This window comes from Dermacentor andersoni, chromosome 2 (assembly GCF_023375885.2).
Source record: "Dermacentor andersoni chromosome 2, qqDerAnde1_hic_scaffold, whole genome shotgun sequence".
NCBI classification, from domain to species: Eukaryota; Metazoa; Arthropoda; class Arachnida; order Ixodida; family Ixodidae; genus Dermacentor; species Dermacentor andersoni.
In genome coordinates, this window is record NC_092815.1 from 254707519 (window position 1) to 254721901 (window position 14383).

The following is a 14383-nucleotide window of genomic DNA, read 5'->3' on the forward strand; positions in this document are numbered from 1 at the left end:
AACGCGGCCGTAGTACCACAGTGGTTAGTATATCACATGCGTAATGTGAACGTTATGGGTCCGCTCCCCACCCACAGGTGGATGTCGTTTCATCCACTTTCATTTCCCTTGAATTTATCATTTCTATGCTTCATATAAAAACTTGGAACATGTTCCTGTATTCTTTCCTTGGCCTCATTATCTGCTGGCTTCTTCCAGTTCTGTTACTTCCAACACTTATACATATTCTCATCTGGTAAATAAACAGCTTTTGCACGATGCTGGAATGCAATATAAAACATTATTGCAGGGCCGTTTTACGTAGGAAGCCTTCCATTGCCCAGGCAAGGCGTATTAATGTAAATATGAAAAAAAAATTCCCACTCTAGACAGCAATGCTGTGTAGTACTGTGTGTAACAGGGTTTAAAGAAAACAACTTGTTTAGAAATAAAGCCACCAAACAACGAGGAGATATGAAAACTAGATGAAAATTTGTGCAGTTGCATGTTAAAAATTTAGCACAGCAACAGATGAAGACATAATGAAGGATGAGCAAGGATGGTTTATTTTGGAAACACGAAGCAATATACTTGAAACATGCATATGAGCTTACATGTGGAGAAATATCGTTTATGTAGCAGCTAAACTACGAACAGGCCTAGAACACACTGATACAAGGTGCCGACCATGTAAATCCCATCGTGCCCTTAAGTCAAATAAACATGGCTTTCTCATGATTCGCTACACATGGCTGGCTCATACAACTTAGCCGCTTCTATATATGCCTTGCAAGTACCAGGTGGTCTGTGTGACTTGTGCAAGCTCTAAATATGCACAACGGCCACGTAGCAGGACAGAACCAAGGTAATGTCGTTTGCCATCGTTTTGAGCAAGTAAAACCATTTTTTGCATTTTTCCTAATCAGGTGATTAGTTATTAACGATTAATTAACTGCTCAAATATTATATTCAAAGTAAAAGTATCAGTGCAAAAATTGTAGAGCATCCTGAAAAATTCCCAATCCAGCTTTCTACTGCTCAATAGGTGCAATACAATTTTTTTTCAAGCTTGAAAGAGGTCTGTGAATACATGCAAGAAGCGCTGTGCAGCTAACCACTCATGCACCTCAACACCATCTGGCTCCTTCTTTCATGCTAGAAAAATAAAACACTTTTTGAGAAGAATATTTTAGAAATTGATTAATTATTATTGACTATGTTTTAGGCAAAATGCATGCAATAGTGTCGCTGCCACCTCCATTTTCGGCGACATGAATTGACCCTTTTCATGTCCAAATCCAGCTATACATGGTGCGTGCTTTGAGCTGGTTTTGTAATTTAGGCGATTTTGACTAACTGAAGCTTCGCACCTTAATAATGGTGTCTACAGCCTAAAAAGAAATCGGTACATAAACGGTCGCTGTCAGTACTCCATACTCCTTTAACTTAGTGCAAAGTGCTTGTGAGCCAAGAAGTTGGTAGTTCTAAGCAGTATTTCTCATTCTGACCTGGTGTTATAGCCCAGTTACTATGTTGCCATACTGCTCAGTCATGTTGGTCACAGCTTCAATCTAGGCCATGGCAGCTACCCTCCAATGGGGGTAAAATGCAATAACGCTTATGCACTTAGATTCAGGTGTACATTAAAGAAGGGCAGGTTCCCAAAACTTTAGGTTGTGACTTTGGAATGTAAAAGCCCTTAATTTAATTTTAATATCTAAAAGTGCTTTATTAGGAGCAGGAAATAGTCTTGAGCTTTTGCTGCACTGCCATGGTACCAAGAAGCTCCGAGTAAATAAAAACAATTTCTTAGACAATTTCCATCTCTTGCAAGCATTTACAAACACTTCTCTGCATGCACCTCTGTTGCTGTTATATTTAGTTCCGTATGTCAAGGTGGGTTAGGATGTTAGAACAACTTTCAAACCTGTTTTTTTTTTACCGCTTTAATGTTGTTCGTTATTTTGCATCTCTGTGTGTGCCAAATGCACATTTCAGTGGATCAATTTCTTCAGAAAGCGCACTCTTTATTTATTTGTGCATGCAAAAAGGGTTCAGATGAACTGCTTTCTGAAGATCTGTATAACAAGATTGCACAAAGAGAAAGGATTGCTTTCTAAATATGTTATTTAGTTCTTTAAAAAAAGGCAGCTGTAAGTATCCTGTTCCAAAGTGAAAAGTGCCCCTAGCTTGCTCTGCTTCATTTTCCGATGTTGATGGTCTATTCGGGGGCACTCAACTGACAGGCTGCACTTTGGCCATGTCCGGTGTGCTGTCACCAGGCCCAAGGCCCATTGACATCCTCACCAAAAGTCGAGTCCGAACTCTATAAAAGAAACATCTCATCATTTTGCTATCAGTTTTGTCATCTTGTGTGTTTCACACACGGCCGTCAGTGAAATATTCCGTCATTTGGGTACTAAAAAAAATTTAAGCATTCTCTGGCAGCCAAGCTGAATACACAATAAATGGAGAACATTAAAGAGCAAATACAGTTGTCACATCAGATTTATAGTACAGCAGAAATGGAAATAAATCAGTGATACTGTGTCTGCTGGCTTTGAATGCAAGAAACGTAAAAACAGGAACTTGAAGCCACGCCACTTTGAATTTCCCGCGTTCGCTACACCTCACAACAAGTTTGGCATCGTCCGGTACTCGGGGATATTAATCGCCTAAAATTAAGATGAAAGAGCGTCGGCATAAATTAACAGGATAATTAACCGGGCAATATTTGCGCATAAAACAACTCACGTAGCGAAGCTACAGTGAAATACCCGATGACGCATCTGCGGGCGGTGCGGTTTTGGCGAACAATTCAAAAAGGAATCCGAGTTTCACTTGTTTCACACCTACTAAGCTAAGTTAGAATTTGAGTTTCCTACTTAACTATACTGGATATTTACGCTCCGAATAAAACGCTGGAAATTTTGTTACGTCCCATTGCATACGCATGAAAGTGAGAAAATTGTTTTTATTATATTCTGCCCAGGAGGCATGTAGCAGCTGCCACTCTCATGCAACAAAAGCGTGAAAGTGGTACTAGCAGCACAGAAAACAAACACATACAGCGCCAACGCTCCGCAGGTTAGACTGACAGCCACATATTACGGTAACGAAAAAGAATTTCCACGCTGACTTAGCAGCAGCGGTGTGCGCTAAGTGCCGCAGTTCTCGTTTGCCACTCGAAATTCACATCATGATGATGGGCACTGCATCTTTCAGATCAAATATTGCACGCTTTGCTCCGGAGCTCAATAGGAGGGCGAAACGCATTTGCACGTACCTGAAATCCGCATGCCGGAAACCCGTCGACGCTCCCGAACCCCGTACGGCCGCTTCACTTGGACGGGAGGCATTTATATCAAACATTTCACATGCGACATGTCTCACACCGATTGTGCGAACACGAGAAAATGACGCAGGCCGCATTGCGATGCCGTGCAGTCGTGCACCCACCGATGAGCTGCGTGCGCGGACTTGCAGAGAACAAAACCATACAAAACGTTAGGCAAGGTAAATATACCTGGTAGCGAAGCTTCCATAGGAGCCCATACGTTCAAAACATGGCGTTCCATCGGCGGTTCATGGGGCTTAGCGCCATCTGTATGTGGTGGGAACAGTTCCGGCGGAAGAAAAAATAATGTGACGCCATATCCGTGAAAAGCAGAAGTGACGTCATGTTGTTTTCGAAGGCGCGAAATTTGTTTTGTTGTTCTGCTATTGGGGCTATATATTTAAATGTCCCGCCATTGGACTTGATGGCCGTTTCGAGCTTTCAGCGTGGAAAGCGATGCAGGAAAAGGCCAGCCGTACGGTTGTCGAAATCGCATCCCTGCCCAGAACACACTTTCTTTAGAGGCCGACGAAAGCTTTAGGTGTAGAGTGCTGATCCTCTTGTAGGATGCCAAGCCCGTCGGCCAGCGCAGTCGCGCGAAAACAACTGCACAATTATCTGGCGGTCGTAACTCACTACTTTTGACTGAACAGATTAAGAAGCGATGAAGCTACCCGCGTCACCAAATTCGGACAAACTTCGACAAGCAAGAAAGCACAAACTGTGAGGGGGGCGTATTTCAACAGGTGAACTTTACGAGTGCGCCTTTCTGCCCATTTCAAGACGTGTATTGCATTGCGAGTGATAATGGCATCAACGCCCCCTGTAGCGATGGACGCTAAAAAGAAATGCATTTATTAATAATAATAAAATTAAATAAACTTGTATTTTCCTAACTCTTCACGAATATATAAAATTGAGTAGGAATTTTGTTTTCGTTGAATGAATCTAACTGGAGTCTCGCTTGAATTAAAAACGCGTTTTTCCTTCCCAATGTTTGTTCCCTCCAAACATAGTCGCGCTTCAATCGCGGCTCCCATAACCCCCCATGCTGAAGTCGGTGACAATCTGTACTGAACCGCTTTTCGCCCGAAGCTTCGCGACCTATTTCAATCGACCTTGCGTTAGGCGCGAGAAGATGGCGGCTCTCGTTGTGAAGACGAAGCGGCGGTGTAGCGGTAAACCAATGTTTCCAACTGTTGGTGCCGACGTTATGCCGGTGGTGGTGGCTTTAGTGGCGTGTGTTGCGGCTGTCTAATTTTTTATTTCTTTTCCCCAAACACTATGGTTAAGATCATTTCTTTGTTTACATTTTTTTACTGTCACTTGGCATTATTTTTTGTCTTTTTATGCGTTTAAGCAGTCAATTATGGCCTCTTAGATTCGCGTACGCCAGCTTCGCATGCAAATCTCGGAGGCCATGGGACAACGCGTAAGGAGACGGCGTTCTTGTCGTTGTTAACGTTTCATCAGCATTACTTCAACTTAGAGGCGTAGTGTCCCTTTTCCCGGGGGTGGGGAGGGGGCGACCAAGACGGCATCGCTCAGCGGGGGCGGGGGAGTAGGTTGGTGTTGGTTGTTATCGCGAAATTCGCGAACCCTGCGATTTTCTTATAACGTAAGCATTTCTATACTTACCCAACAAGAAAAAAACCATCCGTCCGTCAGTCCGTACCACACGATATCTTTCAAAATAGAAGCCACAACAGCGAGTGAATTCACCTTCGTGCTAGCTCTCGCTTTAACGCTACCGAAGCGGCGAGAACATAGCGCTCCCGAAGCTCTCAGCTCATGCCGCACTATGCCCTTTTCGCAGATCACTTTCAAGATAGGTGTACGCGCGTCTGTTTTCAAAGCGAAGTAAACGGTGAGAACACAACGCGTGAAGTTTTCAGCAGTGGGCACACTCTGTCCGCATTGCAGTTCGCTTTCAAGATACGGTTCGCGCGGCCGTGCCACAAGCAGCCGCCGCCGGAGAACGGTTGATAATGGTTCGACGCGGATGGGAAGGGCTAAAGAGCGATAATGGCTCAAAATGAACGGAACGTCACTAGCGCACCTGGCCCCGCCACCTGCAGTACGTTGTTTGCGCCATTCACTTGGCGCCGTCGACCACAGCAGCTCGTGTCGCCGCAGCGCTGTCGCTTATACACGTCGGATCAAGTCTCATAACATCGATAACGACATGGACTGCGTGTAGATGAGGAAGAGTCACAATGCTTACGCATACTGAGACATATTCCAGAGGAGTTCCTGTGTGATTTTTTTTACCGGAAATGTACAGTCGGCGGTGACCCAGAGTTGACAATGCATGTAAGAGGGGTGCGAAGCTTTTCTTTTTATGAGAGTCTTGCCCAGCTCCCAAAGATCTGCTCAAGTTAAGACTTGTTGATGGCTGTATGTGTTTTTTTTTTATTCTCGCATGCCCTCGAACCGCCATGAATCCTACTGTGTAATGCCATTAAAGCAGTATTCACGTCCAAAAGGAAATGCAGCCGGTAATTGGGCTGCCTAAGGTTTGCGGCCTGGCGGCAGCTCCCCTCCCTTCCGCCGTTTCCGTTGACAAGTTAGGGGGAGGGGTGTAGAGCAATCTTACACCCCCCTCCGCACAGTGGCGTAGCCAGAAAATTTCTCGTGTGAAGAGGGGGGGGGAGGGGTCCCAATTGACCGTGGAGGGGGAAGGAGTGGTGCCATTGCCATAGTAGAAAAAAGTATACTGTTTGTGAGCGTTGCATGTGCCCGGCGTGGCCCCCTTGGCTACGCCGCTACTCGCCCCCCCCCCGCCCCCCCCCGCAATCGAGCTATCAGAACGTGCATGACGCGCATGCATGACATAACATGAACGGCATGCCGCGAAGCTGGCATGGATGTCGTGACATCATCATCATCATCAGCCTATTTTGATGTCCATCGCAGGACGAAAGCTTCTCCAGCGATCTCCAATACCCCTGTCTTGCGCTAACTGGTTCCACGTGTCTTCAAGTTTCCTAATTCCATCACGTCCACCTTATTCTCTGCCGTCCTCGACTGTGCTTTCCTTCCCTTAGCAGCCATTATGAAACTCCAATAGACCAGCATTTATCTCTCTTACGCATTGCAATGTCTGCCCAGCACGACTTCTTCCTCTTGATGTCAACCAGAATATCAGCTATCCCCGTTCGCTCTCTAATCCACATCGCTGTCTTATGGTACGTCCACACTAGCGACAAAAACGCGCGCGACACGCCGCGCGCGGCCGACGCGCGCGGGCAAGTCGACATTCGCGTTTTGCGGCACGCGGCAACGGCGCGTGGAGTCACGCGCTGTCTCGTTCCATTCGATACTTCTCGTGACAACGCGCTCTCCGTTCTGCCGATTTGGTGTTCCATCGGAAGTGTCTGTTTTCTTGCGCCACTGCCGACCACGCTCAGGCATGTCGGATACGGACGAGGAGCTACTCGTGACTGTGAACACTATAATACTTCTTTGTGCTTTACTTGTGCGACGCCGACGTGCCAGAAATCGGACGAGAAGGTTTTGGGTGCGCCCTGTATGGCGGTACAGGGACACCGAGGGCCAGGCGCGTACTCTGCTTCCCCGCCTGCGCGCGAGAGACGAAGGATATTTCAGAGAGTAAGTGGGATGGATAACTACTTCTTCGATTAGGTGCGTGCCACCTGCAGATCGTAGAGTCTCACAAATAATTGTGCCATTTCTTGTAGCTACCTGCGAATGCCGCCGAGTGTCTTCGACACTTTGCTCAGTCTCGTGCGGCCCCTGATTGAGCGGCAGGCGACACCGTTCCGGGATCCCATTTCTGCTCATGATCGACTATCAATGACGATACGGTAAGATTTATTTCAATCCTATTTCTTTTTGTAATGCAGGAATACCGAATGTCTATGCTACACTTGTACCGACACCTAAATGGAATCCTATTTACGCACGGGAAGCTTAGCGCACAGCCCGTGGTTTCAGTGCGAGATCAACGCAACGAAATGCCTCTGTCCCGTGCATTGGTGCACGCTCAAGAACCGTAGGAGACCAAAAATCCCCTCCCCCCCCCCCGCCCCGCTTCTGCACGCACGCACACGCTTACTTATGGCATACCACATGATCAGTTCGTTGTTCTCGCACGTCAAGCCCGAGTTTATCATCATTCAGTATTTTCGGTTGTGCAAAAATTGACAGGCTAGTCAGCAATTGTTTGCTTAACTGTTTATGTTATTATTGAAATTATATTTGCATTGCTAGTGTGGAATACCCAGATAATATATTGTAGAGCACAGTGTTGAGTGTTCATTTCAAAATAAAGGTTTATATGAATTTTTTACAGGTTCCTTGCGAACGGAGACACCTTCAGGAGCTTATCGTACAATTTTCTAACAGGGAGGTCAACGGCATGTGAAATTGTCAGACAAACAACTTCCGCCCTTTGGGACGTTCTTCAGTCAACCTATTTAAGGTTTCCGGCAACTTCTCAGGAGTGGCTAAAGGTAAGCAGAGAAGCTGTGTAATTTATGGTGTCTGAAATCTGAGTAAACAAGGTATAGCAGTGCTTTCTAAGGATACCGTGCAATAGTTCAATATAACATCGTTCTGTATCATGAGTTTGTAATGGTCGAGTACGTAATATGGGTGATAGGTTTGCCTTTGCTATTTTCATATCGCTGCAGACATGGAAGAATTTTGGCACTTTCCCAATTGCATAGGAAGCATCGACGGTAAACATGTGCACATCCAATGCCCAGACAACTCAGGATCGATGAATTTAAATTATAAGAAAAGATTCAGTGTGGCCCTCCTAGCTGTGTGTGATGCACATTACAAGTAAGTCAATTCTTTCAATGCTTGGAACTTTACTGTGTTGATTTCTTCAGCTTGCACTCAAGAGGTCTCATGTCACCACAGCAAGCTCAACTGTCAGTGCGCTCCAATTTGCAACAGAAGCCTTTGCAAACTTTGTGTTTATTATAAACTTAGAAAAACAAATTCAGTACCCAATTCCGTAGGCAACTGTAAAATAAATAGAGAATGTACAGGGGTGTATTCTTTATTGTATTAATGTGTGTCTACTTCTAGGTTCACCTACGTAGACATTGGCCATTACGGCGGTGAAGGTGACAGCGGGATCTTTCAGCGATCACCTCTGCTGGAAATGCTGGAAAAGGGTTTGCTGGGCATTCCTCAGCCTAGGAGCATTGGCTCAATAGGTCCCATTCCATACCACATGGTTGGCGATGAAGCTTTTCCGCTGAAGCCATTCATGATGAGGCCCTATCCAAGACGAGGTCAGTTGGAAGTTATTTCCACTTGATATCTCTGCCTTTAACACACTCTTTATGCTGCTTTTCAAGTAAAGTATGGTGTTCTGATCCTTTTATAATGTTCATTAAAGCTACATTGAACTCTGCATGTAAATTTCAAACCTTTCAGTTGACATAAATCAGTGAGATATAAGTCTGCACGATAGATAACACTGGTTTAGCCACTTCGCACATATAGTAAAATGAAGAATTGCTTGAGGGGTACTGTTTTCCTTTTTCTCAGAGCTGCAGAAGTTCAGGAATGACCCAGCTCAGCGGCAAGAGTACCTGAAAAGGGCAACATTCAACTATCGCTTGAGCCGAGCAAGACGGTTGATTGAAGATGCCTTTGGAATCATGTCAAGCAGATGGAGAATTTTGCGGCGACCATTTCGGGCATCGGAGGAAACGACACAAAATATTGTGAAGTCATGTGTTGTATTGCTCAACTTCCTGCTGAGTTCGCCGCAATCGCGATCTGCATACAGTCCACCGGGTTTCACTGATCATGAGGACTGGGAAGGCAACATTGTAGAAGGATCCTGGAGAGCTGGCAGTGACAGTCTGCCGGGCATGGGGGACCTCATCACTATGTCTGGTTATCATTCAGCAAGGTAAACTATCTCGCAAGTGAAAGCATGCACAATCAGGATTCCCTTGTTTGGCCACTGATGGTGCTGCATTTTGTTGCTTTTGCAGGACAGCTATGGATATGCGCAACCACTTGGCAACCTACTTCATGAATGAAGGACGAGTGCCATGGCAGGAGAGGATAGTGACCCGCGCGGGAATACAGGTAATGATGCAGTTTTCAATCATTTGCTCAAAACATATTTTGCAGGCGCCAAAATTCACAATAATGCTGCACAAATTGGAGAGCATTCTTTATTGCCGGAATATAGCACGGTATTCATTCGGGCAGCTCCATTTCGGCCTCAAAAATAAGTGAATGGATCTTAAATAGTATCTCTGAGCCTTTCCTTGCCGGAAACTTTCGCAGCTTTGTGGCCATCCAGTTGGCCGCCTGCTGGCATTCGTCTGGTGGGCTTTCGGTCCTAGGTACTCCAAGCTTCCTAGTACTCTCAATCCTGCTCAGTGTGCTGCTGCAGCTACCCAGTGCTTCCTGTACAGCTTCTTCAAACGTGTCATTCTTTCTTCTTTTACTGAAATGACAATGCCGCAGTTTTCATGGGGAGTTACAAACACATAAAATGTTTTGCAGGAAAAATGAACAGCAGAGCTACCGAGACTGTGGTGCCGAGGAAAGTCGCACTTGGGAAGGCTGCGCTGGCGGCTGGGCTCTGTTTGTGCCACTGTTGGACCTTGGTGACGCATGAAAAGAAAAATATCATCTGTTAAGAGAGATACAATGTAAAATTCCTTGAGACAAGCTCACCCGGAAGATGCTGCAGCCTCAGTCGGGGTTGGACTGAGCAAGCTGAAATACATAAAGAATGTGTTTCGATGAGACAATAGGATATGAAACGTCCAGTATGTGGTGCACAACATTTTACTGCCAGCAAGACAATTTATGCAATACATTATCCGTCTTTGTAAGTAATATACTATTTCATTTAGCTAGTGTGTTTCATGCATTTGTGTTCTATGATTGATCATTCACAATAAATTCACAAGTACCCACCCACAGCTCTCTTCATCATCTGAATTGACCATAGGTGTTCTCCCAGAGCATCTGCATTGACATCAACATATAATAAACAGAAGTACGTAGACGTGATACATGGTAGTGCTAAAAAAATGTGACAAAGCATACATTTCATCCAGCACTTCTTCAGCAGGCGATGGGCTGGGCCAACTGCATATAAGATTTATCTATGTTGAATGAATATTTGTCAGAGTACCACATGCAGGTCCCAGAACGTAAACAGAAAGAAACAAAATACCAATCGCCTGCAGCACTGCTGGTTGACAGTGCCTCTTCAGCCTGCTGCAGGTGTCTGTGAGGGCAGGAATCATTATGCAAACACCTAATTTAAGCATTCAAGAACATAGTTAAATATAGGATTAGCACGTACCCATCTTGTGGCAGTGGGATATTCGTGGTTAATCTGGAAAGCAACCACACAGCGAGTATTGTATTCCACGATACACACACATAGGTTAACATTTCTCAATAATGCGGCTACATGCAAATAATAAACGCTGTCCTGCATCGTACCGCAAAACCAACGAGCAACAAAATAATGAAACGTAAAAGTGAGAGTCATTTAATAGTTTTATAATCAGTGAAATGTGAGTTTGCAAGCACGGGATATCGCAGCCATCAGACGGGGGCAGGAAAATATTGAGAATTGGAGTGGTAGGTATGTGGCAACAAATGCAGTCACTTTTTACATGGAGAAAGGGCGAGCGCATGGCCGGCAGAAAACAAAACCGCGAGCAACCGAGTTTATTATTTCTACGTAAAAATGACATGCATGAATGTGTTCTAGGATGAAAAATCCTTATTTAACGAAGAAATACAGAAATACGTCCGGCCGTGCGCCGCACGAATGCGCCTCGCGCACGTCGACGCAGGCACATACCTCTTCAAAGTATCGAACAATACAGCACCCTTCTTGAACATGATAAGAGAGCGGCCGTATTCAGAAATTAATGTCGCGGCTGGACTTGGTCAACATAAGATTAAAGAATCGTCTGTAATGAACATGCCCGAGAGGGTCATTTCGTTTCCTTCGGCGCATCAGCCGTCCACGTGAGCCACGGCAAAGCTAAGTCGCATTTCTGAATACGGTAGTAAATGCACCCATGCACTAGCGAGCATACATTTACCCAGGGAGCAAATATTCCAATATATGCACCAGATCAGGTCCCTGTGCGAGCGGAAACAGAGGTGAAACAGATTTCACAAGTGCATCTTACTTTTCCGCGTAGTAAGGCGTATTCCACAGAAAACTGTCAAGAATGTAATAGTACGGCCACTCCGTTTTCGCCTTCCCTTCCTTGCCGGGAGCACCACTCTTGTAAGCCTTCTTTTTCTCCACCGCTACCTTAAGCCAGCGGTCGCGGATGTTCTTGAACTTCGCCGCTGCCTGCTCGCCTGCATGGTATGTACAAACACAATGACATGCTCACACATGTTCCCGAAACATTAAGAAAATTTCACCAATTACTCACCTGTCATCCCAAACTGTTGTCCAATAATGTGCCAGCGGTTGGCGCGCAGGTCCTTATCTTTGAAATCGCCGTTCGATTTATCGTACAGGCACGGATAGTCGCGAACAGTTTCTAAAAACGCTTACATTGCGACTTCTTCGACGATGTCTCGATGGCAGTGTGGGAAGGCTTAACAAAAACAGCCCCCTTGACTGGAAATGACCTCTGAGATCTTACGGCGTGCGTGTCTGAGATTTACGGCGTGCGTGTCACGGAGCCCATAGATTATGATTCTTAGCTTATGCCACAGGTGGCGCCACAACAGCGCGGTTCGTAAAGCAGCTCGCTTCTGATTGGTGGTCGTTTTGCGTCTGCCGCGAAAAATAGGTCTCTCACCCATTCGCGCGTTTGCCGCGCGTTGCTGCCGCTTTTCGTGAATCTTGCCGTGCGCGTTTTTGTCGCTAGTGTGGACGTACCATTACAGTCTATTATCGTCATGCCTAATACTTTTCATACCATCGCTCGTTGCGTGGTCCTCAACGTCTTCCCAAGCTTCTTTGGTAACTTCCAAGTTTTGGCCCCATACATTAGTAACGGTAGAAAGCAGTGATTAGCAGTAAGCTCCATGGTTGTGATTTAGTAATGCCTGCCGTAACTGATTTTTTATTTTTGTTAATTTGCTTGATCAGAGGCCCTTGCGAGTAATTAACCTCAATAAACGTATTTCTGCGCAGGTTCTAGAGGCTGACTGCCGACCATGACATTTAGTTCTCTCGCCAGGCTGCGGAACGTTACTTTTCTCTTCTGTATACTAACTTTCAATCAGACTTTTACACTTTCTGCGCTAAGGTCCTCAAACATTCGTTGCGAATAGTCTGCAGCGTTGCTGAGTATGCCAATGTCATCTACAAACCGTGAGTTGGTGAGGTATTTACCGTTAGCCCTCACTCCTAACCATTCCCAGTCTAACTGGTTGCAGACCTTTAAGTATTCAGTGATAGCATCGTAAATATTTTGCCATTGATCATGCGAAGCCTTTTGCAGATATCTGGCTATGCAAAGTCGGCGCGTTAGCGTCATCCGTTCGATATCAACATTCGTGGGAAACCTCATTTTTGACCGCTGTTCGGAGTCAGTGCGCTGCTGCCTAATGCGCCGATCTAATCATTCCAGCTACCTGATTCAAGCGCAGGTAGCGCGCGTTTCATGTCTCCAATACCAAAGCGTTAACTGTCAATGTTCATTTATCATATACTGTAAGCTTGTTCACTTACTCCCTTATAATTAGGGTGTAAATTAGAAAGACTGGGGTGTTCCAAAGGCGTTTTCTTCTTGAACACCCCTTTCCGTTAGGAAAGGTTGTTTCAAGGGTCTTTACAAGGGTGAAAAGATAAGTACACCCGTATTACACCCATAAGAGTGTGAAAATTTTAAGAGTGTAGAGCCGGAATAACAATCCTTTGCATTACGAGTAGCAACTTTCACTTCACAAGTTATATCCTGCCATTTTCTTTTATTCTCTTCTGTAGGTACGTCTCGCAAATTGCGATAGCATCTCTGCCTTTTCTGTGTTAGTCTGTACAATAGTTTTGTAAACCAGGGTTTATTTTTAGCGCGCCTTGGGGTTCACACCCAGGAAGGAACAAACTGATGCTTTAGTTTTAGCATTTTTTGTTTAAATAATGTCCACAGATGAGCTACACTTTCAGTTTCAGCTTGTGTTTCAAAAACGGTAAGATAGGAATCTAAGGCCCCGTTAATCTCAGCCAGATTAGCCTTCTCAAAGTTGAAGACCCACCTATTAGGACCAGTTGCTATTTTTAAATAACAAATATGTGTCTCGCACACCACAGCGCTGTGATCGCTTATACCAGGTACGACAACACTGGAGAAAACTAGTTCAGGTTGATTTGTCAGAATTAAATCTAAAATATTTTCTCCACGTTTTGGTTCCAACACCATTTGGTGAAGCGCAAAGAGGTCGATTAAGTTTTTCATTTCTTGACTACAGCCATCTGCTGCGGTGACAATATTAGGCTGTTGGTGCCAATCGAGGGAAGGCAATTTAAAATCACCACCGATTACTAACGTGTCTGTCTGCAGTGTTTCAAGTACTTTCACAAGCTGTAACAGTGCGCTCACGGGAGAGCCCGGCGGCCGGTGAGGACTGCCCACAAGCAACACTTTGTTATTAGGTAGTATCAGCCTGCAGAACACCGCCTCACAAGAGCCTACATCAACGTTGACCGTGCTTGACGAAAGACTGCTATCTACTAAAATCAACATGCCTCCCCCGTGATAATTTCTGTCCTTTCTACAGGCTGCGAAACTGTCAGCAAATACTTCATTGTCAGTAATGTCGTCATCTAACCACGACTCATTCCCCAAGATAACAGTTGGCTTGACTGTTTCATTCAAAGAATTCAAATCATTCACCTTATTTTTAGTACTTCTGCAGTTGACCAGAAGAAAGCAAAGCCCTGCGTCGTTTTCTTGGGATGGTCAAGTCAGCGGTACTACTTGTTTCACGCCATCGTCATACATATACTTCTGCCCATTCATGAACCGACTATCATATCGAAGGCTCACTTTGTCGCCTTCTTCCTTTCGGGATTTCGCGTACTCCCATAAAAATTTTCGTTTCATCCTTACCGTCTTGGAAAAT

The 14383-nt window shown here is 45.1% G+C and overlaps 2 protein-coding genes across 2 annotated transcripts; one reads left to right on the forward strand and one right to left on the reverse strand.

Annotated features, from left to right (window-relative positions):
* The first annotated feature begins 6728 nt into the window (after window positions 1-6728).
* Window positions 6729-10196, forward strand: LOC140216036 (uncharacterized). The gene is made up of 8 exons (XM_072286315.1): window positions 6729-6928; window positions 7018-7143; window positions 7632-7791; window positions 7941-8125; window positions 8378-8586; window positions 8846-9215; window positions 9301-9397; window positions 9824-10196. Exons 1-8 carry the CDS (start codon window positions 6729-6731, stop codon window positions 9830-9832), a joined length of 1356 nt encoding a protein of 451 aa, XP_072142416.1. The 3' UTR covers window positions 9833-10196.
* Window positions 9410-10302, reverse strand: LOC126539759 (uncharacterized). The gene is made up of 4 exons (XM_050186595.3): window positions 10244-10302; window positions 9998-10039; window positions 9846-9923; window positions 9410-9764 (listed from the first exon to the last, which is right to left on the reverse strand). Exons 1-4 carry the CDS (start codon window positions 10273-10275, stop codon window positions 9512-9514), a joined length of 405 nt encoding a protein of 134 aa, XP_050042552.1. The 5' UTR covers window positions 10276-10302; the 3' UTR covers window positions 9410-9511.
* Between the last annotated feature and the right edge of the window lie 4081 nt (window positions 10303-14383).

What these genes read in the sequence shown, in the direction of transcription:
- LOC140216036 (XM_072286315.1), top strand. Translation starts at nt 6,729, where the DNA reads ATGTCGGATACGGACGAGGAGCTACTCGTGACTGTGAACACTATAATA. An exon ending in GACGAAGGATATTTCAGAGA is followed by an intron (nt 6,929 to 7,017) that starts GTAAGTGGGATG and finishes CATTTCTTGTAG; the next exon opens with CTACCTGCGAATGCCGCCGA. An exon ending in CTTCTCAGGAGTGGCTAAAG is followed by an intron (nt 7,792 to 7,940) that starts GTAAGCAGAGAA and finishes TATGGGTGATAG; the next exon opens with GTTTGCCTTTGCTATTTTCA.
- LOC126539759 (XM_050186595.3), bottom strand. Translation starts at nt 10,275, where the DNA reads ATGGTCAATTCAGATGATGAAGAGAGCTGTGG. An exon ending in GAGGCTGCAGCATCTTCCGG is followed by an intron (nt 9,924 to 9,997) that starts GTGAGCTTGTCT and finishes TGCGTCACCAAG; the next exon opens with GTCCAACAGTGGCACAAACA. An exon ending in TCCTCGGCACCACAGTCTCG is followed by an intron (nt 9,765 to 9,845) that starts GTAGCTCTGCTG and finishes TTGTCATTTCAG; the next exon opens with TAAAAGAAGAAAGAATGACA.